Source organism: Columba livia, chromosome 2, assembly GCF_036013475.1.
Source record: "Columba livia isolate bColLiv1 breed racing homer chromosome 2, bColLiv1.pat.W.v2, whole genome shotgun sequence".
Classification (NCBI taxonomy): domain Eukaryota; kingdom Metazoa; phylum Chordata; class Aves; order Columbiformes; family Columbidae; genus Columba; species Columba livia.
Window position 1 is genome coordinate 145,334,992 of NC_088603.1, and position 25,395 is coordinate 145,360,386.

Below are 25,395 nucleotides of genomic sequence, written 5' to 3' on the forward strand. Positions count from 1 at the left end.
ATGTGTTCTAAAGATCTGTTTTGAAAGAACTTAGATTTTATGCAAAAGATTCTAGCAAGATTTATAGAGACTTATTTTGACATATTGAATTCTACAAAGTGGTCATCTGCAGTACCAGGGAAAAGATCACTCATGTCTTCTGTAACAGAGATCCTTTGAGCAAAAAGGTTACCTAAATCACTTATAGAATCATAGAATTATTTAGGTTGGAAAAGATCCTTAAAATAATCAAGTCTAACTGTTAACCTGACACTACCAAGTCCACCATTAAACCCTGCCCCTAAGCACCACATTTATACATCTTTCAAACACCTCCAGGGATGGTGACTCAACCACTACCCCAGATAGCCTGTTCCAGTGCTTGACAACCTTTTCTGTGAAGAAATTTTTCCTAATATCCAATTCAAACATCCGTTGGTGCAACCAGGCCATTTCCTCTTGTCCTGTGACTTGGAAGAAGATAATACCCTCCATGATACAACCTTCTCTCAAGTAGCTGTAGACAGCAACAAGATCTCACCTCATCCTCCTTTTCTCCAGGCTAAACAGCCCCAGGTCCCCCAACCACTTCTCGTAAGACTTGTGCTCCAGGCCCCTCACCAGCTTTGTCCCCCTCCTCTGCACTCTCTCTAGTACTTCAATGTCTTTCTTATGATGACAGGCCCAAAACTGAACACAGGATTCAAGGTGTGGCATCAGTAGTGCCAAGTACAGGGAGACAAACACTTCTCTAGTCCTACTGGACACACTATTCCCAGTACAAGCCAGGATGCTGCTGGCTTTCTTGGCTACCTGAGCACACTGCTGGCCCATATTCACCTGGGTGTTGACCAATGTTCCAGGTCCTTTTCCACCAGGCAACTTTCCAGCCACTCTTCCCCAAAACTATAGCATTGCATGGGGTTGTTGTGACCCAAGTGTAGGACCCAGCCCCTGGTCTTAGTAAACCTTGTAGAATTTCCTTCACCCATAGATCCAGTCTGTTCAGATCCCTCTCTAGAGCCTTCCTACCCTTAAGAAGATCAACATTCCCATCCAACTTGGTGTTGTCTGCAAACTTATTGAGGGTGCACTTGATCCCCTCGTCCAGATTTTTGATAAAGGTATTAAAAAGAACTGGCCCAAATACTAGGCAGTGAGGAACACTGTTTTTGACAAGCTGACAACTGGTTTTAACTCCATTCACCAAAACTATTTGGGCCCAGCCATCCAGCCAGTTTTTTACCCAGTGAAGAATACACCTCTCCAAGCTATACGCAGCCAGTCTCTCCAGGAGAATGCTGTGGGAAATGGTGTCAAAGGCTTTACTGAAGTCTAGGTAGACAACATCCACAGCCTTTCCCTCATCCAGCAAGAGGTTTACCTTTTCATAGAACAGGTTAGTCATGCCAGACCTACCTTTGAAAAACCTATGCTGACTGGGCCTGATCACCTGTTTGTCCTGTGTGTGTCATATGATGGCACTCCAGATGATCTGTACAGATCAATATGATATGTACAATGTATTGGATCTGGCTGAGATGGAACTAATTTTCTCCGTCGCAGCTGTGCTTGAAGTGCTTGTGCTTTGTATTGGTATCTAGAAAGGTGTTGATAACACACTAGTGTTTTGGTTACTGCTCAGCAATGCTTGCATAACATCAAAAATCTCTCTGCAACATTCCCTCCTCACCAGTAGACTGGGGCTGGGCAAGATCTTGGAAGGGCACATAGTCAGGACAACGAATCCAAACTAACTAAAGTGCTATTCCATGCCATATAAAAGCCAACAGAAAGGAGAAAGGGGATGGCATGCATTATTATGAAGCTGGTCTTCTGGAGCAATTGTTATGCATGATGAAGCCCTACTTCCTGGGAAGTGGCTGGACATGGGCTGCTGATGGGAAGTAGAGAATAAATCTTTCATTTTCCTTTTCTTCCTTGTGTGGCTTTTGTTTTTTGCTTTACTAAACTACCTTTATGTTGACCCACGAGTTTTTCTCAATCTTATTTTCTACCTCCCATCCTGCTGAGGAGGAGAACGATAGAGCTACTTGATGGGCATGTCAACCCACCACATACAGATGTAAATTAACTGGGTGGGAAATCTGTGCAGTATTTTCTAATGTCATGAGAAATAAATCACAAGTTCAAGCATGCTACTAGAAAACTTACGTAGATTAATGTATCCACAGTTACAATACACATGAATATAGTCTTTCTACATCTTAGATATTTTTCTTCTGTTAAAAGGGAGCAATAAATAGCTAAATTACATTAAAAAAAAACAAATGAAAAAAATCAAAAACCAACCAACCAAACAAAAAAACACAAACAAACAACACCCCCCCAAAAAAAATTAAAATCTTCCATTATACTTTGTTTCTATAAGTGGCAATGAATTCCAAAATCACAATTTGTGTAAAAGCACTTAGAGGCTTAAATAGCAACATGTAAATAACAACACATAAATATTATAAATCAATAGTACTAGTAAATTCATATAATATTTTTTCCAGACCTAGCACAATTTTTTTTGCTTCTCTTAACAATCACCAAACACAAATTTTATCATTACAGAATTTTCTCAGAGGTTTTCAGTTGCTACAAAATGTTCCATTAGCTACAAGGGAAGAGACTGGAGAAGTTTGGTTTTTTTTAATACATAACATTTACTTATTTTTAAAATACGCATAATAATGCAATTTCTCTGTCTTCACAAGATTCAAATGGGTACTGTTTCTAATCAGAAGAATCTTATTATTTAATATGTTTTGTTACAATTCTGAAACAATGTAAGGTTATATTGTTGAAAACCAGTATACTTCCTTTAACTATAAAAGAAGTCACTGTAACCTTCTCTCTTACTGAACTAGTTGTTCGTGCTGAAGAGTTTTGAACTGTGAGGTTGTATGGAATGAAAAGCCTGCTCATCACTTGGAAATAGTGTTCTTCATTATAACCTGGAACATTCTTGAAGTATTTTAATGGTTCAGGCTGCACTACGTGTATCTCAAGAATGAAAATGTAGAGTACCAAGGAAGATGTTAAAGTTATTCACTGCAACCAGACTTCACTGCCATGACCTCTAAACTGCATTAGTCTGATGATATCTTCTGAGACACCCTGAACTTCCATATGATGATACAAAGATGTTAACTCTGGCTGTTATGTCCTTGTTCGAGACTATTTCGTGTAAGTGTCTGCATTCATTATACTTTCTTGATGTGGTCTTGATTTAGTTCAGTTATCTGTTAAGTTCATTGACATAATATTTGCGGAATAGTAGCTTCTTTCTAATCCACTCTTTAATTTGCACACAACAGCAGTTACTTTTCCTGTTACAGGGAGACCGGTTCTTTCATTTAATCCTTGCCAAGGTGTAGTTGATAATCAGAAAGACTCTCCAGACAATAAATGAAAAGTACATGAAGTTAGACAGTCAAACTGTATTTTATTTAAAGCTATATTATCAAAAGCAGTAAAAAACTGCATTAATCTTCAACTTTGTAAAATATCTCCCAGTTAGAATTTTCTTTAGATGCAGCAGTTTTAGATTAATTTTCAATTAATTAGATAGTAAGTTAAGAAAATCAACATGACCTAATGAAAAATGAAATTAGGCAGTGTAGCTTTTTCCAGTTCCCTAACTTCTCTGAAGTTGTTTAAATACTTTCTTTCCCTGTGTGCTTGAAATAAATTCTTGTGTGCTTCAGAATCCATGATTTTCTGAATTTAATGTGTACAGCATTAAGTGTCATAATTTTGTTTTTAACTGAGAGCAGACCAGCTCTGAAAACAAAGTTTAAAGGATACCCATCTTTTATACTATTAGACACAAGACCTAGGACTGAACAAAAGTAATAACCAATCTAAAAATAAAAGTAAATGTCAATATACTATGAAAAAATATGTTTTTAATGTATTACACAGTGAAAACTAGATGTAGGTTACGTCAATCTGTATTTATAAAACTCTGTGTAAACACAAAGCTAAGCAAGCATGGTGCCAGACAGTTTATCTGTGTGATGATATTAGCATTCATTGTTTCTGTGGGAGGAAGTACACGTGGATTTTTGCTTTTGGTGTGGCGTTTACTAGTTTTGGGGGCTCTTTGGTTGTTTGTTTTATTGATTTTTACCTAAAAACACTTTAATCTTTCTGGAAGGCAACAAGGTACTATTCCAGAACTTTACGTTATTTATTTGTTTATTTATATATTCACTTCATTGCATCTTAACAAAAGAAGGAAAATGTCTGATTTTTTTCTTTTTCTTTTTTTAATAAGAGATATTAAATATAGATCCATATAATCATAGAATGGTTTTGGTTGGAAGGGACCTTTAAAGGTCATCATAAAAAATTCCTTCCTTATATCTAGTCTGAAGGTATATTTAAATAATTGTAATTAATTATAAAATAAATGCTGCATTTTATCTTTGCACTAGTGTCATAAAGATCACGTTTTGAGGAAAGTATGATTCTAATTCATTGATTGCAAAAAATTTTTCCATAGCTATGAAAATGGAAACCAAGACCTTGCTTAAAACGAAACAACAGAAACAAACAAAATCTAGAAAAAAAAAAAAATCTGATGAAAGTCTGAAACTTCTGGGACTCAGTCGTTACTTCACCTAAATGTATAGTAAATCTGAATCCTAAAGTGACACGTTATATTCTAGTATTTTTAATGTTATGCCTGACTAAGGAAATAAAATCATTTAAGATTTTGGTATTTAAACAAGATTGAGTCTGGGAAGACTTTGGAATGGAAAAGATGTAGGTATTTTGGGCACCATAGGCATAAGCCAAAGGACTGTGTTGTGGCAGAGACATATTCTCAAATTTACAGTTTATCACAGTATCTTCGGTATAGAAGAATCTCTAATTTTCATAATTCAAATAGTTGAATCAATATTTAGCTCTTTGTAATTTTCCTATTTCAATTACCTCTGAAATGAAGATGTCTTCAGAATTGTGTTACAGGCAAGACCAAAGTAAGGCAGTCCCCCAGGTCAGAAAAATTAACAGGTGCATTTACCTAGTTTTGACCATTAGTAATTAGGAGGTTCAGGAAGACACTTCAGAGTGTAAAGGACTGAAAAAATAAATCTAGAACCTGCTACAAAAATACACCTCAGGAATTATCCCTGCCTCTTATTCTTCTATCAAAATTATATTTATTTTTAATAAGACTTAGATAAACCACGATGATGTTGAAGTAATAAATGGAGCAAGCCTTGTATAGTTTTGATTCACAGGTACGGAAGTTTATATATTACAAGTTTGGAAAAAAAAAAAAAAAGTACTTCGGAATGTACTGAACTGCAACAGATGATTTTGCAATTTTAAGGCTTCAAGCCAACGTTTGCACAACCTACTTAGGCTATCAGCACATCTTATTACCTAAAATCATTATACAAAATAAACATAAAATAACATCATGCCTGATATTTGGCTGATAAATCATCATAATAAGCATTCTTGCTACTCTATGTACAGTAGGTGTTTGTGCATAAAATGTGGAAATTACAAGTGTTAGGTAAATGGATGTATGCAGTTAAGAAAACAAGTGCATGCATATATACACATGTACTAAGGACAGAATGACAGGTGAGTACATACATTTGATTTATTTAATAATATCATCAACTCAGTATTGATAATATTTAAAAGTGCTAGCTCTGCCTTATAATAAGGTAATCATTTTTCAGTTGAAAAAATACTTCAAAGCAGCAATATCAAAGAAGGCCAGTATGATACAATATATTCATTATAAGGTCTGTTTCTAGAGCTCTATAAGTTCTTTTATTTTTTCCCTCAAACACCTACAAATGTTCAACTATCATTATTATCAAACACATATTTAGGCATATAAGAATAATAAGAGATGAGCAATAAAATATTTCTTTTCTGCAGTCTTCCAGTAAATAGCCTGTGCACTACACAGGAAGGCAGAGTAAAGAAAGTAAGAACAGTGAAACAAACACTTTGATGGGGTGAGTAGAATAGCCAAAGTCAGTATCATAATACATTTGCAAATACCTGTGTGCAAACATGCATGGAAGGTTGTTGGCTACATGCATGTATGCATACGCAAATAGGATGAAGATTTCATTTTGTAACAGCTAAGGTCAAGTTAAGTTTATTAAAGGCAAGAGAGTATCTGAAGGTTATACAAGTGCTTCTATTAATAGCAGTTGTGATCTCTGGCAAGTTCCTCCCTGAAATATTTACCCAAGACCAGATGACCAAGGATAGCAAAACAGGCAGATGTTCTCACACTTGCAGTATCTACTCTACACCACTCTGGGCACAAGGGCCACTCCCTTCAGGCAGTTCTACTTTGGACAGGACAGTAAGCACAGTATCTCATATTGATGTGACTCAGGGTAATACTACTGCATCTGGCCTATCCAATATTCTTCCATCTGGAGTTCCTTGGAGTGGCCCGTTTTCCTTGTTTTCTGCAACATCAAACTTGCAGATCCTAGGCAACAGGTAACCTATCACAACCCTTAGGGAATTTCAGGTCAGCAGCTGCTGTTCTCTGAGACAAAAATCTATCATTCTACACCATGATACCGCACTTGACTGCATCAAAGACATACTGGGAAAATAAGCACCATTACATTATTTACTGAACTAGCCAGATGGAACACAACCCCGTGGTTATTTATCATTATATCTCTACATGAGGTTTTAGAAGTGATAGTTTAGATATTGTCTAGCTTAATAATAATAATGATTAGGATTTCCTCAGAATAATTGCTGGAAGGCTACTGTAATTTCTTACTAATTTTCATCATATTTCAGTTAACCAACTCAAATGCTTTCAAAGTCCATTTACAATGAGTTATGTTAATCAGAATTATATTAAAGACTGAGACAATATTTCCAGTAATAAACAGTACATTACAATACTTTATTAATGAAAATTCTGTTCTTTCTAGAATAATTAAGACCACCAGAGAACTTAGGCTACTATCTTCTTATTCTTTGCTGTTGCATGCTGCTTTAACCCTTGCATAATTTTACCTGCTCTATAAATTTACTAGGTCCTCTGCATGATATTGAGTACATACGGGCATATGAACTTTAGCCGAATCCTCTATGTTTATCACCATTTTACAAATTTTAAGGCCAAGCTAATAGTGTCATTGACATTGACTTTCTTGCTTCCTCTGTCTCCTATCATCACATTACAAATTATATGGCCTTGAAAGGGAAAGGATGACAACTACAGAGGAAAGATTTTGGTAATGTCCATCAGAGCTTTATACACAGTAATTTATCAGATGTGCAGTACTTGTATGTCTTGTTCTTCAAAGAAAGTTTCTAGAGCAGTGTGATTCATTACAACAGAATTCCAAAATTTAGGAAAACTTTTATTTTTTTCTGCATACCTATACAGACTGGTGGGTTGGGCTGCCAGAAGTACCGATTTTCTACCTGGATGCAGGTTATTCGCTCTTCTCCTTGCAGTTCATAACCAGGATCACACTGAAAAATGACAGTGTCTCCAGGTTCTCTTCCATCTCCATTTCTAGTTCCATTCATGGGCACACCAGGATCACGACAGGCAGTAGCTACTGAACCTAGCAGAGAAGGGAAAGAATATGTATAAATATATATATATTTTTCTTTTACAGACAGCTTTTCAATCCAGATATGCCCCATTAGATTTTACTAATCCAACGTTTTCCTACTCACTTCTAAAATATTCTTAATTTTTGCCATCGGCTTTAATTATTAAAAGTGTCTAATTTTTCATTTAATATTTATTATTATTGTTGTTGTTATTATTATTATTGGATAAAAATATGTTGAACAATACATAAAAAGGAAAGTAGGAGATTTCCTAGTACTCTGGATACGCAGAACTTCTAACTTAGAAGAATATTGAATATGAATAATAAAAGAACAGATGAAGAACCTCAGGTTGTCCAATAAGCTACGCTTGCACATATCTTCAGTTTTTCACAGTTCTATAGTTCTTAAATATGCATGTTGTGTAACATTTAGCCATGAATTTGGAACTTAATTTCACTGATGATTCATATCTATACCCTTGCACATGACACATCTACCATGCTAGATTTTTGTAAAAATGTTAAACAAATCAGCTATACAAAACATACACATGGACTTAGTCTGACAGAATATACAGTAATACATAATGCACAAGTACGTTATTACTAAGACTGCACACAAATTCACAATCACTACAAAAGTAGTATGAGACATTTATATACATTTTCCCTAAATTTAACATATTATGATCAACATATTATTTAATACATTATGCAACAAAATATGCAAGGTAAGCACATCAATGTTTATTTAAGTAATTACTATTTCCTACTTACGTTATAGAACTGCAATATGTTACATGTATTACAAATAAATAATAAATGTCAGAGTTGCCTGTGGAACTAGTCCCACTGAGCTCAGGAGTCTGTGTAACATAAACACAAAGTGGCAGTACTAAGATTTAATTCAGATTCTCTTTTCCTGGGGAACTAATACAAGCAGACATCAATGTATTAATCTGAAATGTGCATGGTTTATGTATTTACTATATTTTTCAGAAGAAATCTTGGTGTAAATAGTTTTTGTTTTGTTTTCTTTTTTTTTCCCTAAAACAAAACAAAACACAACACCCAGGTATACGGTTATCCAAGGCACACTTAATAAAAAATAAAAGAAAATAAAAGAGTAAGCTCTATAAACTTCTGGTGCTTTTTATGGGCTTGTTTTTTCCAAGTAATAAGTGCTTAATACAGGGTAAAAAAACACACATATACACACACACACATCAACTATGACCGAGAAGTCAGGGAAATTTTTCCACCTTATTCCTCAAAGATTAAATAAATATTTCTTCTAAGTATGAACTACTGTGCAATAAACGAAAGCTAATGATTTATATACATGTAATTATGCAAGTTTTTGCAAATTTTTAAGATTTCTGCCACTGAAACAGTGATCAGGACTCCTGTTTATGTCTTTAAATAAGCTGCTGGTTTTCAAGTTAGAAAAAAAATATTATTAAAATATGGAATTACTGAATTTCACTGCACTATACTAGCAGATTGCAAAAGTTGCATGCAAGAGAATAAGATAATGGAGCTACATCACATAGGAGTGAAATTTCACCAAATATGAAAAGGTTCATTACATTAATACAGCTCAAGACTCAAAAAGAAATCCCTAAGGTAAAAGTAGACTGAAGCAAGTAGTAAAACCAGTCATATATTAATCTGCATTTCTCCCTGCTGAGAACACAGAACACTGTATCTTTGATTAGTGTTGCGCAGTCAGAGTGGTCCATTTTGGAGAGAAACTGTGTTATGACCACTTAAGTACTACCTGTCTCAAATGTTTCCATAATAAAGAATAACACTCCTTTGCCTTATTTAATATATGTTTAAATAAATTATAGAAGAATGGGGGCTGATACACAGAATTCGTAATTAGTCTTGAAGTGCTCAAGGGATAAACTTGCTGCTATAAAACTTATTAGCTGTACATCATAGTTTCCTTATTAAATTGTATCATTCTGCAAAAGAATTTTATGTGGCTAAAAATAAGTTTAAGTGACACCCAGATCTACTTGGAATTCCTGATACTCACTGTTTGGGTTTTTTTAACCACTTAGTAATAATTATCCAAATTAACTTTGTAATATGAGATATGTACACCAAACTGAAAACCTTTTCCTTATTTGTCATATATAGTTGTCTTCATGCATTCTCATATGTTTGTTCAACATGCTTCTTGATCTTTTGGCTCTGTAGCCAAATCGGATAGGTGGAGTATAAAACGGAGGGAAAACAGTCCTTTGTCTTCTGGGCTCAAAGAGGGCCCATGATCCAAAACCCGGGTGGCATCTTTCCCTCAGGGGTAGATGCTGACTTCAATGTTATTCAATACCTTCATTAAAGATGGGGAAAATGAGACCAACTAAACTCTTGGCAAGTTTACAGTCAGAGGAGGATCAGTTGATATGCCCTAGTACAATGATTCTATTTAGGGAGATCTCAGTAGTCTCAAGGAACAGCCTGAAAGAAAATTCATGACGTTCAAAAAGGTAATGCAAATTCCACATCTGGGACAAATCAATCCCATGAAACTATTTGTGGGAAAGCAGCTTTGCAGAAAAGGAACAGAGAAGGCAAAAGCTTTTCTTGCAAGTGTGTAGCAAAAGTACAAACAAAGCATTCCAAACTCTGAACTAGCAAAACTCCAGATGCAAAAAAAAATAAATAAATAAATAAATAAAAAAAAAAGATAAAAAGAAATTTCCAACAAACTAGCCCACTATGTGGGTGGTCAAACACGAGAGTAATTTTTTCCAGAGGGGCTGTGTTATCTCCAGCCTTGGAGATACTCAAAGCTCTAAGCAGCCTGATCTCTTTGACTCATTTTGACCAGGGAGTCAGGCCAGAGGACTGCAGAGGTCCCTTCCAACCTAAACTATTCTAGGACTGGTTTTTAACTTTGTAAATTCATATTAAATACACACAGACTTCATTTAAAAATAAAAAGTCTACTTTAAGATTGATTTTTGCATTACAGTGCTGGAATGCAAAAGACAGGTTGTCTTCTCCCACACTAGAAGTAAATAAACTGCTATGTTTGGATTTTAGACTTTAAAGTACTCAATTTCTAAAAGTCTAATTCTCATTTTTCAGAGATTGTCTGACAATTTTCAAGGCTCTATTAGAAGTATCAATTCTAATTGAAGCATTTATGAAAGGTGAGCTAGTATTTTAGAAGCAACTGTGAGTGTCACAGAAATTCTCAATAAGCTCATAAAAAATAGATTAATATATTCCCAATGAATAAAATGTAAGAAAGCGAAAGAACCCAACACACCACTAAAAGCACTAGGATTCCAGAAATGATGTATTTACTTTTACTTTCTCATAAATAATCATTGTGTTTTGATTTGTCTAAAATCTGTTGGAAATTTTGCTTCTATGTTCTCCGTATATTTTAAGGAGGCATTTTAAGAAAGAGAGAAAAAAACCTCCACAATGTTGTTGATATATGATACGTGATTATTCATTCATGTAGTTGTTTGATATTATCTTCAATAATATAATCAGAATCACAATACAGTGATGATTTCCTAGTGCAAATACACTGTAGAGCTACAAAGGTACTAACTTAGAGTCATATACGTCCCACAGTCTTTGGGAATGTGGGTAAAAATAGATAAAAACTTAGATATGTATGCATACTAGACAAGCCAAAAATAGATGAGATTTTAACACATCTCTTACTCTGATTTTTTAATTTATATCTACATAAAAGTCTCAGACCTTTCATTGCTGTTGCTGAGAGCAAGCACTCCCATCAGTTTTGTACCTCTCACCTTCATTTCAAAATATATGCATACCTCTACAGAGCATGTCAATAAATGTACCTAACAGATGCAGAAACAAAATTTCAACTAAAATTTCATTTTAAATTGTCTTTTTAAATGGTGTTAGAGGTTTATATGTATAAATTGTGGTAGAGATTTATATATATACTTATTTATTTGTTTATTTTTCTTACTTGTTCCCATATTTTGTTGTGTTGTGGAAATGACTGAGCATTAGAGAATTCCTAGAGAAGACCATTTTCAATTTTTTTTTTTTTCCTTCTAATTAATTTTAAAAAGAACACACTAGGAGAAGATATTCAAACTCAATTCCATACTTATAGTGAGATTAAAATGTAAATAAATTATTCTTTTACAGTGTTTCTGAAAAACATATATATTTCTTTGCAAGTATGTGTCTGAATTCAACTTGCTTAATCAGGAGTGGGATTCATTTAACTTAATTTTGGCCCTGTGAAAGCTAGCTGTCTTATTAACAGGCTTGTTTCCCAGATTCCCTTCACAGTCACTATGGCAAGGGAAAAACATCTACTTCTGTCTTAGGCAGTTAACATTCTCATGTGATTGAATGGAAGGAAAAGTCATCCTGATACATCAATCATTTTCCATTAAGAGAAAAATCCTGTATCAATAATTATTAGACACGTAATTTCTATCTTAATAATAAATTTGTAATAATAATAAATTTTATTTTTACTCAATTGGCATTATATACTGCCTCAAAAATGAGAGGGCTTTTTTTAATTAAATCAAATTATCAGAATAAGAATCTTCAAATACAGAAATATTGGGGTGGAAGGTCAAAAAACAGCAATATGAAAAGGAAACTGGAAGAGGAAGATCTCATTACTGTATAAAATTACAGAATCTATGCATTTTTTGAGCACTAAAATATATTAGCCATATAATCAAATGGAATTTCTTAATCACAGTTTTCTGTAATGTTTGCTCTACTCGTTACTTTTTTTTTTTTTCACGTGCCTCACTCTAAGCCCATCATTACTACTGTTGAGAACTGTGTTTGTTTGTTTATTTGATTTGAGAGAGGTTCTCCATGATAACTGTCTTGATAATATATGTTCTGTACTGCATTCTCTATTCTCTGTTTTCCTCTTTATTCTGTTTATTTTTGATTTTTTTTTTCATTATCTTCCTTCAACCTATATTTGTCTCCTTTTGAAGTATCTATACTTTTTGACTTATGAAGTGTGTATTCCAGTGCTAGAACTGTTTGGTTTGTGTTTTTTTTGTTTGTTTTGTTTTTTTTCCTGTTACATATTCAGAGACCTCAGTCACTACCTTCATAATTCATCATGAAAATTTGAGGAGTAAGCAAAAACCTCAGGAATGAAAAAGTCCCTTATATCTTTGCTATCATACTTGTAATACAGTCTTGAGAGCTTTCTGCAAAATAAATGGGACTGGCTATCACAGTTCCCCATAAGCTCATGTATAGGCTACAAAGCTCTTTGTGATATTAAATTGATAAAGTAACAAAATAAGATATTGGGTTTTACCTTATTACCATCATTGTAAACTGAGAGTTAAGAAAAGGCTTTTCTTACAGCCACATTGTCTTGAATAACAAGTGAGGTGTGATTTGTAACTGTAATGGATTAAATTGCTATAAACTACATTTTAGATGGTAAAAATATAAACTCCAAAAAGTGTCTGTTACCTAGTACATGCAGCCTGACAGATGCAAGACACATTTCTGAACTGTGTGTGTGTAGCATAAACCTGTGTGCCATCATCTGAGAGGTTTTTTTTTCCCTTATTAAGATAGAAAAATGCAGAAACCTATTTTATTTTTTTCTCTGGGCAGTGTTAGCTTGGAATAACTACACTGCAATCAGTCAAAAGATTTGTTCCAGATTAAGAACTCAAAGAGACAGTTCTTGACCAAGAACTCCAGCTTCAAGATGGGGATGAATGAGACTCAGTGTTCAAACTGTTCAATAGGCGAGAGACAATAAGTGGGTAGAATAGACAGACAGAGATTGTATTTCTTTCTGTATCGTCAGAGTGACCGAAAGTTTCAACATTAGTATTTCATACTTTCCAAGTTCCTTTGTGAAATAGAACTCCAGATAGTGTTTTGTTTTACTTTGCGGCATGGATTTAGAGCATGTTAATTGATTCCTTTTGGATTAAACTAAACTGGAAGACACACTGCTGAACTACACTAGAACTCTGAACTAAGAATATCTCTGAATATGAATAGTGAACCCAGGGTTTCAGTATCAGCTGTTTCATCCTACTTATCAGCTCCTCTTAGATGATGTTACTTGCTAATACAGAAATAGTCAAAGGACCCACAAGTGAGACTTAATATCTTGGATATACATACAAAGTACTCTCTAAAGTACACTTTGAATAAGAGATCATTAATTCTCCGGAAAATAAGTGCCAGTGCACAGGAGCAAGTAATTCTTACCCTGGAGAGTTAGATATCTCATTTCTGCTATGTGACTTGAAATGGGGCAGAATCTGGTTCTGGAGTTTCATGACAGTCAAGTTATGTAAAATATTCCATCCTCCCCCAAAACTTCTTTGGATTTGTCACAAGATCACTCGTATGAATAGATTCATACGCTCTGAGCACTTAAGAGGAGGAAACATCTTAAACTATCCTTTGACTAGCTGTATATGACTATACAAATGCTACTGCTGAGCTGCAAAAATGATTAAACCAGCATTCAGTCATACCCAGAAAGTGTTGAAACACAGATTTGTCCACAAATTTCCCTGATTTTGGGTATAAAAACATTTAGATATATCTTTTTAATAATAAGGCACCAAAATGCATCTAACCAATAAATAATTAAATTATTGTGAATTGATCATTCCTGCCTCAAAAACAGTAAATTACTGACAGCATTCAAAATTTTCTGATAGTTCAAAAGCCCAGGCAATTTGATACGTGACTATAATGCCCTAAGATGACAGTTTCGTTTTCATGCAGGAAAGATACTTTGAAACATGACATTAAAAGTACAAGGCAGTAAGAGACTCCATTGATTCTGGGATCAATCTAATAAATTTATTGGAATTTCTTGCTGATACAAGTAATTTCTAATTTTAGTTTTCTAAAATGTGCCAAGTCAACAGTAAAGAGCCTGAATCTCAACCCTGAGACAAAATTACTTCTTCATTTTGATTAATTTGTGCATGTTTTCCAGAGAGAGGGGAGAAAAAAAAAAAAAAAAAAAAGTGAATTTTTTGTATTTATTTGAGAATTGGTGGAAAACAAAAAAAAACCTCCAATATTTTTTTTTCCTTTGTTCTTCTTCTTTTTCTTTTTTCTTTCCCAGAGCACAAAATTAGAGCAGAAGCTCTAAGCCTTCTCAATTTCAAGTTTTTCATAACACAAATGTAAAAACAGATCATTCTTAACCTATTTAAACCAACATGTTCTTTTAACACTTTAAAGAAAGGCTTTCTATAATTGCTGGTCTTTCAAAATTGTGTCATCCTGAACCAGTTCTGACACACTGCACTTTCAAAATTCAAGCTATCCCAGATTCCATATAATACCTTTACCCACGTGGACACTGTAGCCTCCCTGCATCTCTACTACTGTCTGTTTGAGAATTAGATCAGCCTAGTGTTTGCTGTCTGAAATTCAACCTTCTATAAAACTTTTCCACAAAAAGAAAGAATAAAACAGCTGCATTGTTTTTATTCAGTCTTCTGCCAACAGAAGCACTGCTGAGATAATTTTTTTTGTTTATTTTTAACTTTTGCTTCTGCTGTAGATCTAACAGAGATTTAGGACGATAGCCATTATCATTCTTAAGTAAATCCTGACCATAGACTCAAATTATTGATTTTGCATTACTTCATAGATTCTATATAAGTTTTTCAGTTATTGTTTGAATATTAAAATGTGAAAATATTAATAATACAGCATCAAATCACAATTTTATTTAGCACAACATATCCCTTCAATAAAAAGTTTAACGTTTTGCACAATTTGGCTTTTCTAGGTGGTCTAGGCAAGGATCAGGTTGGTCAAACAGGACCTGCCTCTCATAAACTCATGTTGATTGGGCCTGATCACTTGTTTTTCTTGTATGTGCCGTGTGATGTCACTTGGGATGATCTGCTCTGTGACCTTCCCTGGCAAAGAGGTTGGACTGACAGGCCTGTAATTCCCTGTATCCTCCTTCCAGCCCTTCTTGTAGATGAGCATCACGTTTGCCAACTTCCAGTCAACTGGGACCTCCCCAGTTAGCCAAGATTGCTGATAGATAATGGAATGTGGCTTAGTGATCACCTCCACCAGCTCCTTCAGCAGGCTTGGATGTATCCCATCTAGCTCCATAGACTTCTGAACATCTATTATCCCTTAAGCATTTGCTCCTAGCTTTGGCACTGAATTTGAAACCCAGCCCCAAACAAATTAATTGACATATGGTTTCAGATAATTGCTGGAAGTCAGCAGAAAATGGATACTGTGACAATATGTAATCATGCTCGCAACGCATTCCAGATGGGGATAAGTGTTTTGAAAAAATCTTAGTTTTATTTAGATTGCATGTTTTCAGGTTTGTTTTTTGAACTATAGAGGATTTTAAGCTTTTTATACCAGATCTATACCTATTTCAGATGTCATATTTCTTTATGTATATATATGAATACATGGAGAGAGAAGTAGCTTCTCAAAAAGAAGCAATCATCAGGATCTTGGACCAGACACACAAGGGGTATTCATGCATTGAAATATCTTACCAATAATCACCCAGTTTTTAATACAATTTCTACTGAAAAGATCATTAGGATGATCTAAGTGATTTTTGTTTTGTTACTGTAACTGAAGAGTTTGACATTAACACAGAATTGGCTTCATTATTTGGTAACATTCTGTCTTTACTCTTGAATGTCATTACTCTGATCTATGTTAAGATAACTGAAAATTTTTCATTTAGTAAAGCATACTGTGGTCACCTGCAAAAAATTACAGAACACTGTCAGAAAACAAATATTGTTTTCTTTCTTCTCATTATACAGATCACATGAAAACAACAATTGGAATATAAATAATTAAGATCTGAATCTTATTTTTGTTTTCTTTTGCAAGGTTCTAAAATTCCTCTATGTAAATTAATTATATTTCAAACTACATATCTGAATATATCCAGCCAGTAAATGAAGTTACCAGTCCACAAATAGTTTTTCTACAGTCAAATGTAGAAGACTGAAAGATGAGCATTCCTGCAGTCAAATATCTTTGCTAGATCTGTCCAGATCAGGCAGCTTACTGGAATGCTTTTAAGAAAAAAAAAAAATATTTTTATGTCAATAAAATAGCAGCAAAAATCTCCCTTTAACTTAACGATGTTACAAAACATCCAGCCCTAGCCAGGAATGGTGTTACAGGGAAAGTAGGAAAAGACAATGAGCTGACAAACTTGAAGTAGCCTCCATGTTAAGAATTATTCTCAAAACTGAAGATGATGTATATGGGATGTAAAAATTATAGATTGAGAAAGAGGCTCTGGATTCCCTTAATGAAAGTTTTTCAAAAGGCAGCAAGTTACAGAACATGAAAAAGTCGCACTGGTCAAGTGTAGATCTAGTTTGATATGCCTTCAAGGAATTTAACTTTTATATGTATATTTTGACCATTGTCAGAAAATATTACTTCTCTCTAGATAGATTTTTGTGGTGTATTCATTCCATTAGATGTAAGAAATAAAACTTCCAAAACATCATTCTTTCTTATTGCATATAACAGAAAATGCACTTCAATTACATTCATTGACTGAAAATGTGAGATGCATAAGTGAGAGGATGATAAGACCTTGGAGAAACAGAAAATAAATCTCAAAATAGATGCCCCCTCCTGTACATTTGTGAGTTCTATTGTAATCCGTCTGTAGAAAAAGGATAACTGTCCTGAAGATGTATCTTTACCTGCAGGAAAGTACCTATCACATGTTTGTTTATGTATGTGTGCATGTACACATAAGTGCACTTGTTTATGAATCATGCACATGAATCATAAATGAAGGAAGCTATTGATGTTGAAATTGCTGAGCAGAAAATCCATCTCCAAAGTAGCATTAATGCTATACCAGAATTTGCTAGTGAAAACAGAGCAGAATAACTATGGCATCTCATTCACTTACCATTGGAAAATGGTTTCCCCAGTCATATGACTGTGTCAATTCCATGCTGGTTTATTCTCTGTTTTGTTACAAATACTTAGCCAGATACCTTTTTGGAGAATACTGCAAAACCAGCTCCATAGTACCATCCTACATGTAAAATGTACTGTAAGAAGATATTGCAATGAGGCATGATAAACTTCATGTCCATTTAAAAAAGCAAAATGTTACTTTTATATGGTTTCATAAAAAAAAAAAAAAAATCCTGTAAATCTCAAATGATGAATTTGCTAATCACACTACAGTTTACCTGTAGTTCTATGTGAGAATGAAAAAAAACCAAACCAGACTGTTGAATACTAACGTAGCATACGAATGCAGCAGCTAATTTTCAGGATGAAATCTCCACAGGAAAAGTGGTTTGGGAGATGCTTCTTTGTACATAGAAGGCAAAAATTAGCAAACCCTGGCCTCATGCAGTTTTGCTTACTTATCAGTAGTAACGGAAATGCAAGGAAGGGAAAGCTTCTTTGAGCTTCTACTCCTTATTCAATCAAGGCACATATTTTTGGTCCCAAAGAAGCCTAAAGAGGTAAATTCTGTTATTAAACATAGGCTAATATTTAACAATTAGGCTTCCATATCCCCTCATTCTCTCATTTGCTACTGTGACTAAAATCATACAATTACGTGTGCGGATACAGACCACATATTTCCTTTCTATGGATATCATAACTGTTAGGAAGAGAACTGTTACACAAAATAGTGTAACCCGTATACATTTGATTATATTTTTTACTGACTTATACATAATGTAAAATAAAATACACACTATTCATTTAATTTTTAAATTATCATAGCTAGAATAATTTCATTTTTTAATTATTTTTTTACAAATATACTATAATAGAAATATTTTACTGCCTTGTGCATAGTAAAATTTAAAGAATTTAATGAAAGAGACTGGTTTAACCAAAGAGGAAAAAAAAAAAAAAGAACTTAAAGATAACCTTTAATGAAATGTAAAACTAGTTTCATTTATGGCATTTTGGTTCCACATTTTTGTATTTCCAAGTTAATTTTGTTTTATAGATATGAATAAAGGTCTGTAATGGATTTTACTTGCAAGCAGAGTGACCCATCAGAGTTACAAAATTATTCTGAGAAACCTGACGTACAGTGTTTGATTTTGTACTGTTTTAGCAGAAGACATACCCACAGATTCTTTTTTCAGGTTTGAAAAATAAATTTCACACACACAAAAAAAATGAAATACAAACTTAAAACTGTAATCTGAGACACATGACATTCCCAATTTGCAATGAAATCAGCTTGAGCTCTTTGAAATGCTATGTCACAAGTCAGGCAAAGTCTATTTTAAACTCTACGTCTGTAAGTTTAGGGCAAGTGAGTAGGCTTTGTGTTGGTTTACATCACAAGAGTTTGGCCAAACTAGGTTGTGTGGGGTTTAAATCAAGGAAGGTCAAACTTCAATATAATTAAAATAAGTTATTGTTATGGTGACATGACCAAGAAAGTTATTTATTTTTTTTTGTTTCCCAAGTACTTATAAATTGATCTGTTTTTTTTCAATACTTCCTTTCTGCTTTCAGCTATCCACCCTGTAACTACAGGTCTCTCTAACTAGAAGCCATTGCCAGGACATTTTACATGGAAGCATTAACTCAGAGTAACTGCCCGCATAAAATACACATATCCTATGCAATATTCAACTAAGAGATAATTGCTACTGAGAAATTAATATCACTTACAAAACTGTGATAGGAATGACATTTATGCCACTGAAAGACCCATAAACGGTTATTTCTATTCCTAGTATCTGCTACTTAGAAGAAAGACAACAGCTGATAGAAGAAAACAATTTTATTCAATGGCGTCTTTCTTTTTAGCCTCTTGATGCCAAAACCAAATAAAAACAACCAAGAACAACAAAAAACCAAACCAACCAAACATCCCCCAAACAAAGATAGAAACACACAAAAACCCCACAAACAAACAAAAAAAATCAAAGAAAACACATACTGACACCATTCCCAGCGAAAACAAAGCAAAAACGCTGGTCTAAATTTAAAAGCATAAACAGTTATTTGATAGTTATTTCTGACTGGAAAATGTTAATCCTGAAATCTCTAAATCCAAAGGAATCCTCTCAAAGTCTCTTTTTAAAAGTATACTAAGAGTATATTTTCTCTGAAAACTTAAGCTGAAAAGGTAGGTACCTAACACAAGATTTCTATAAATTTACTGTAGTCTACAGAGACAAGTAACTTCAAGAGGTTATTCACCCAGACTTAAAATGAGGAGGGACAGCTGGTTTTTGACAGTAGAGGAAATCCAAGCATTTTAAGGCATACCCTGTTATACAAGAAATTTCTGTCACATGATATAAAATACTGCTAAGTCATCTATTTATGAAAAACATTCCAGTTACTCAAAACATGTTTACAGTTAGTTCTGCAGTGGCTGCCTCATAATGCTCTAAAACGCTTTATATTGTATGCTGTTTAATTAGTCAGAAATGTGACTGCACACTTAGGTCTGAGCAGAATGCAGTCTGTAATGCTGAGTAACTCAGTAATGCAGCTGTTAAAGGTGAAATAATGGCCTGCAAGAGATGAATACAGATCCTTCCTTTCTGCATAAATGATAAATCTCACCTGACCTGTTAAAACTCATAAAGAGGAAACTTCCCCGTAATACCAGATTCAAAGACTCTTGAAATCAGTGGGAATAATCTCATCAACTTCAGTATGATTTGATCTGATATTACACACTTCACACTTATTAAAGGGACCAAAAAGATTATTTTAAGCACACACAATCATTATCACCTTTTTTTTTTTTTTTTCCATTTTAAGGTTCTTATTCAACTTTTTTCAGTGTCCTTACTCTGTCTTTTACTCTCTCAGCTACTACTTTCAGCTTGGTGACATGAAGCAATGTCAGCGGAAGAAAATGCTTCATTATGCTTAATATTCCTCTCTGACCCTGAGTTACATAGCTTGTTCCTCTGGCAAATACACACTTGTTCCCTTCTCTTCCTCCTTCACTTTTCTTGATGGTCTGATTTTCTATTTTCTGCAAAATCTCCTGATCAAATGAAGTTACTGCTGATTTCACTGGTGTTTTTCCAGTATGTATTGGGCTCTTCATGATCTGTCTCTGACAGTTCAGAGAAAATATGCTCTAATACATACATCTTGTTTGCATATTGCTTTTGGCCTGTCGTCAACCTTTCACTCTTCTCTGAATTTAAGGCAATAATGCTGGAACCTGTTCTGTAGCAACACTATTCAGTCTGTTAATTCCATTTATGCATGTTCCAGAATCCTTATATTGCAATCCTATTGTTGAATCCTTAGAGGTTCTTTTTTTTCTTCTACATGTATATACAAAGTTTTCTAAATATTCTGCCTTTTTACAATTTTTTTTTGCACTTTCTTTTTCAGGCTTTGTGGGTTGTGCTTCCTTCACTGTCATCTCAAAGGAGACTGCAGAAACTGAGAAATTTTAAAGTTTATATTAAGAGGTTTCATAGTCACAGTTTGCAGACATCTAACAAGAAAATTATATACTACACATCAAAGAAAATACTACACCAAAAGTCTGCTCTGCCTAGTGATGAGAAGTGAAGTCATGAGGAGTGGAATTTATTTTTTTACATTAAATGTATAAAACAAGCTGTACATTCACTAGTCCTGGATACACCATGTTCATGGAAAAACAGAAACATGAGCCAGCTGAGCTCTCTTATTGCATCCCAAATCCATCACTTTCTCTTCTCCCTCTCAGAATAATGCACAATTGTACTAACTTAGAAAGTTTATCCTTGTCAACCATAGAAATATCTGTAGTATTCCTTAGAAGTTCAGCATAAAATAAATAAGTTCCTTATGGAAAATTATTATGAATGTTAAAATCACGGAAACAGTTCTACTATTTCACATAAAAAAATCTCTCTTCTTTTTCTTTTTTTTTTTTTTTCTTTTTCCCTCTTAAAAAAAAAAAAAAAAAGCAAGCAAACAGAAAGAAACAAATAAACCAATTGAGGCAATGGGCAAGAAAATCTCATATTGACTCCCCACTCCTTCATATCCCCTAAATTTTACAAAATTTTTAATAACTTCAATGCCTTGTAAGAGGTTGTGTTGGGCAGTCCTATATAGAGACAGTTCTAATAGTACCAGCTGTAACACATAATATTAATTAAATAACAATTTTATTTCTACTATTTATATAGCATATCAGCTTCTCCAGGCTTTTTCTCCTCCCTCCCTCCTTTGATTTGCTAACGGATGCTATCTTACCTGTAATTTATGTCACCAGATACAAATTCTTTCTCTGTATATGTGGGTGATTTGTAAAGAAGTCCAATTCAAATTATATCACATTATCAATGGCGAACATTTTCACTGATTAAATAAATGACAGATGCAGAATTATGTATGAATCATTGATAAAATCAGATAAAAAACTGTCAGGAACTGATAAAGATTACCCACTTTGTAGAAACAGATTTCTAATTTAAAGATTAAGGAAATAACATTTAAAAAAAATAAAGCATTCAAGGTCTTAAAAAAGTCTGAACATAAAATACCTGCTGTCATTGAATAGCATTCCTCTTGAGGTAAAAGGGCCAACAATCCTTTTAAATACTCATACCGAATTCCATTAAATGGCAAGAGGAAAGTAAAAGCACATACCTCCCCTGAGTGAGCTTTCTGTTTTTTAATTACACTGTAGCTAAAGTGCACAGACACCATCTGTTTCCCTCAGAAAACATTATCTACTCAAAGTATATGAAAGCTTGAAACAAATTTGCACACAATTATCTTTCTCTTTTCTTCATCTCCTCAAAGACATTTCTTTCCTGGTTAGTAAAATAATATGTCCATACAGCAACTGTGTAATTCAGATTTTATACCTGTTTATACACTACTTTTAAAATCTTAATTTAGTGGAAAACAAACAAAAAAACAGTACAACCTCTGTGGTTCTGATAAGGAATATATACCCAAACTATGCAACTTAAAGTATTTGAGAAGGATCACTGTGATTTTGTGAACTGGGACTGAAAAGTAAGAGAAATGCTGAGGCAGTAATACTTCATGGATGCTTTAAACTATCATTATTAGATCCCAACAGAAGGCATGGCAAATTAAATAAAATACCTCTCTTTTCAGACGAAATTCTAAAACCTCTTTTCAGGTAAAGCAACTGCAAGCACATCACTAACTGCTTTATGTCTTCAGTCCCTTGTCCCATCCATTTTTCCTTGAACTCCATTCCTAGTCTACATCAATCTCTTTTTCCATTTACCCTAAATAACTACCTGAATAAGTTCAGAACATAACACTCTCCTCACTACCTTTTGGCCTCAACATTATATAACATGTCTGATATTGGAAAGCAGATTTGTGAGACTCTCCCAAACAGACTTTGGAAGGGGGCGGAATGGTCAAAATAGATAAGAGGTAAGGAATTAAAAGCTCTATTCACGGCTTCAAAAAACAGCAGATGGAGCAGAGGTACCCTTTCACTACAAATTAAATAACTTGCACTTCATCCTCTCATTCACGCAATTCTTCCTTCAGACTGCTGTGTGTGCACATGTGTATTTGCCATGCACATAGAAACAATGAGGGTAGGGGCTCATACAGCTAACTACTAAGCACAGGAAGCATAACAAGGTAGCTAAAGTTATCATTAAGAGTCTTTGTCAATCTATGTTAGAAATACTGCTAGTGCTAAACAAAATTATGATATTAGATTACATCTTGCTAATATTGAAAAAATATATATTTCACTGACAGAAAAAAAAAAAAAAAAGATCAAAATGGACCTCACTCATTATTTCTTCTGTTTCAGCACTAAAAATGTCTAAAGGGATTTAATAACAGTTAAGTAACTGTTTAGATTTGTCACCATGCTGCCTGTAATACGATGAAATAGCACTAGAAGGCAAAAACGAGAAGGACACTGCTGTTCCTGCAGTGCTATTTCCCATTTCATCCTATACAAGCACAGCAGGAATGAAATGAAAATTGCACAGATGTCTCTGAATGCAGAAACTCTTATTGATTAGAAAAGGAGAGAGCCTTTAATATGCCTACATCACCTCCTTCATGAAAAACCTTAGTCATAACTATGAGCATTCTAGCACTGCCCCAGTTGCCCTTGAAACCTTGAAACAAAACCAAATTAGCAAAGGACTTTTTTTTTTTTTTTTTTTTTTAAGATAAAATGGTATCTTTACAACAAACCTGTAAGTCTGGGACAACCCTTTCCCTAAAAAAGTCAGAAATTTTGTCACCAATTTTAATTTTTACCAGTAAAATTATCTGTGAGCAAACATTAAAATTGAATTAAATTAAATTAATCAACTTACTTGAAAACTGTATGGCAAATCCAGATTTGCTGATATAAAAATCTGTGTCAAACTGGATAGTTACTATGTTGAGTGTACTGTGAATGCCTTCAGGAACAAGTGATCCACTAATTTCTTTGAGTAACATCTCATTCTCAGGTGGACCATCCCAAACTCGTAAAATGTCATGGGATGCCTCAGTGTCAAAAGCGAGGAACTGGAGGCTGTAAAAATAACATGTTTCTATTGTTAGCTTTCATATCAGTCAATAATCTTTAGCAACTAAATCTAAATCAAACAAGCAAACAAACTTTCATTTCCAAGGGTAATTTTCCATAATATTTCACACCTTTATGTTTGGATGCATAAACCTCCAATACAGAAATGTATTTGAAAGAAAAAAAATCTTGCAACTATTTTTTTTTTTTTAATTCATCTACCATGAAATAGATATATTGCTTTAGACACAAATAATCTGTAAGTATTCACACAGTCTCTTCAGAAAATAGTTTTGGTTTTCTTAGGATGATATTATGCATCACATTCACATCAAAACAAAATAAATAAACTGTAAACTAGTTTAATTAGTGATACAGTGTGAATAAATGTCTAACTAAAAAGAACTACCAAAATGTAAGTTGTTTTGTTTTGTTTTTTTTCCTTAAAAAAAAAAAAAATAGATTCTTCCATAAATCATTCTGCTGACTCCAGCATTTTTACTTTGTACATATTCGATCTTGTAACTTTGGCATTAAAATATCATTCATGCTAGATATTTTCTAAGTATATTTCCAGTTAATAGTTCTAGTTTGTATTTATGACTGCATATATCCATATAAAAATTGTTTTAAAATTCATTGGTTTTTCACAAATTTCTAACCATTTCTAAAGGTTGATAATCATCAGATAATGTTTTTTGAAAAACAGACAGTTTCAAGAGAAACCTACATACTCAGTCTTAGAATGTCAAAAATACTGAGCCTGAACTGCATCCTAAATCCCTTTTGTTCTCCACTGTACAGATAGGATTTGGTTATAACACAATCCAAAAAAAAAAATTATAGTTGTAAGATTTTTTCCAGTACCTGACAATATTTCCTGGGTCTACTTCAATCACCCACATGCAACGGAGATTGTTGTCATAGGGAAAAGGGTAGCCAGGAGATAAGATTCTTCCTGATGATTCTCCTTTAAAACGGCCTCCACATTCAGCTAATAAAATAAAACATTACATAACATGTTACTTCTAATCTATTACATATGGTCTTCCAGCTAATCACCTGATCAACCAGTTTATACAGCTAATCTCTTGCTGGATAAGGAACACAACTAAATTGACCGTGTTCTGAGATTGTAAGACAACAGATAAGGATTTGAAGGGTCTTGAGAAAGAAATCTATAAATGGGTTTTTATTTGAATGTTTTTGTATTTTCCTCTCACAATTTGGAAAAAAAACTCATAAAAAATAGAAAGCATACCATTATATAACGAAAGGAATATGCATTGATACTTAATAAAT

General features: G+C 33.8%; 1 protein-coding gene across 6 annotated transcripts in view; it reads right to left on the reverse strand.

Moving 5' to 3' along the window:
• CSMD3 (CUB and Sushi multiple domains 3) overlaps positions 1-25,395 on the reverse strand; it is a 631,749-nt gene that overhangs the window by 172,227 nt on the left and 434,127 nt on the right. For all 6 annotated transcript variants that reach the window (XM_065054280.1, XM_065054281.1, XM_065054284.1 and 3 more), the window contains 3 exons: positions 24,961-25,087; positions 23,897-24,099; positions 7,386-7,577 (listed from right to left, as the gene is read on the reverse strand). In XM_065054280.1, the coding sequence (XP_064910352.1) occupies positions 7,386-7,577; positions 23,897-24,099; positions 24,961-25,087 (522 nt within the window). The remainder of the gene's footprint in view (positions 1-7,385; positions 7,578-23,896; positions 24,100-24,960; positions 25,088-25,395) is intronic.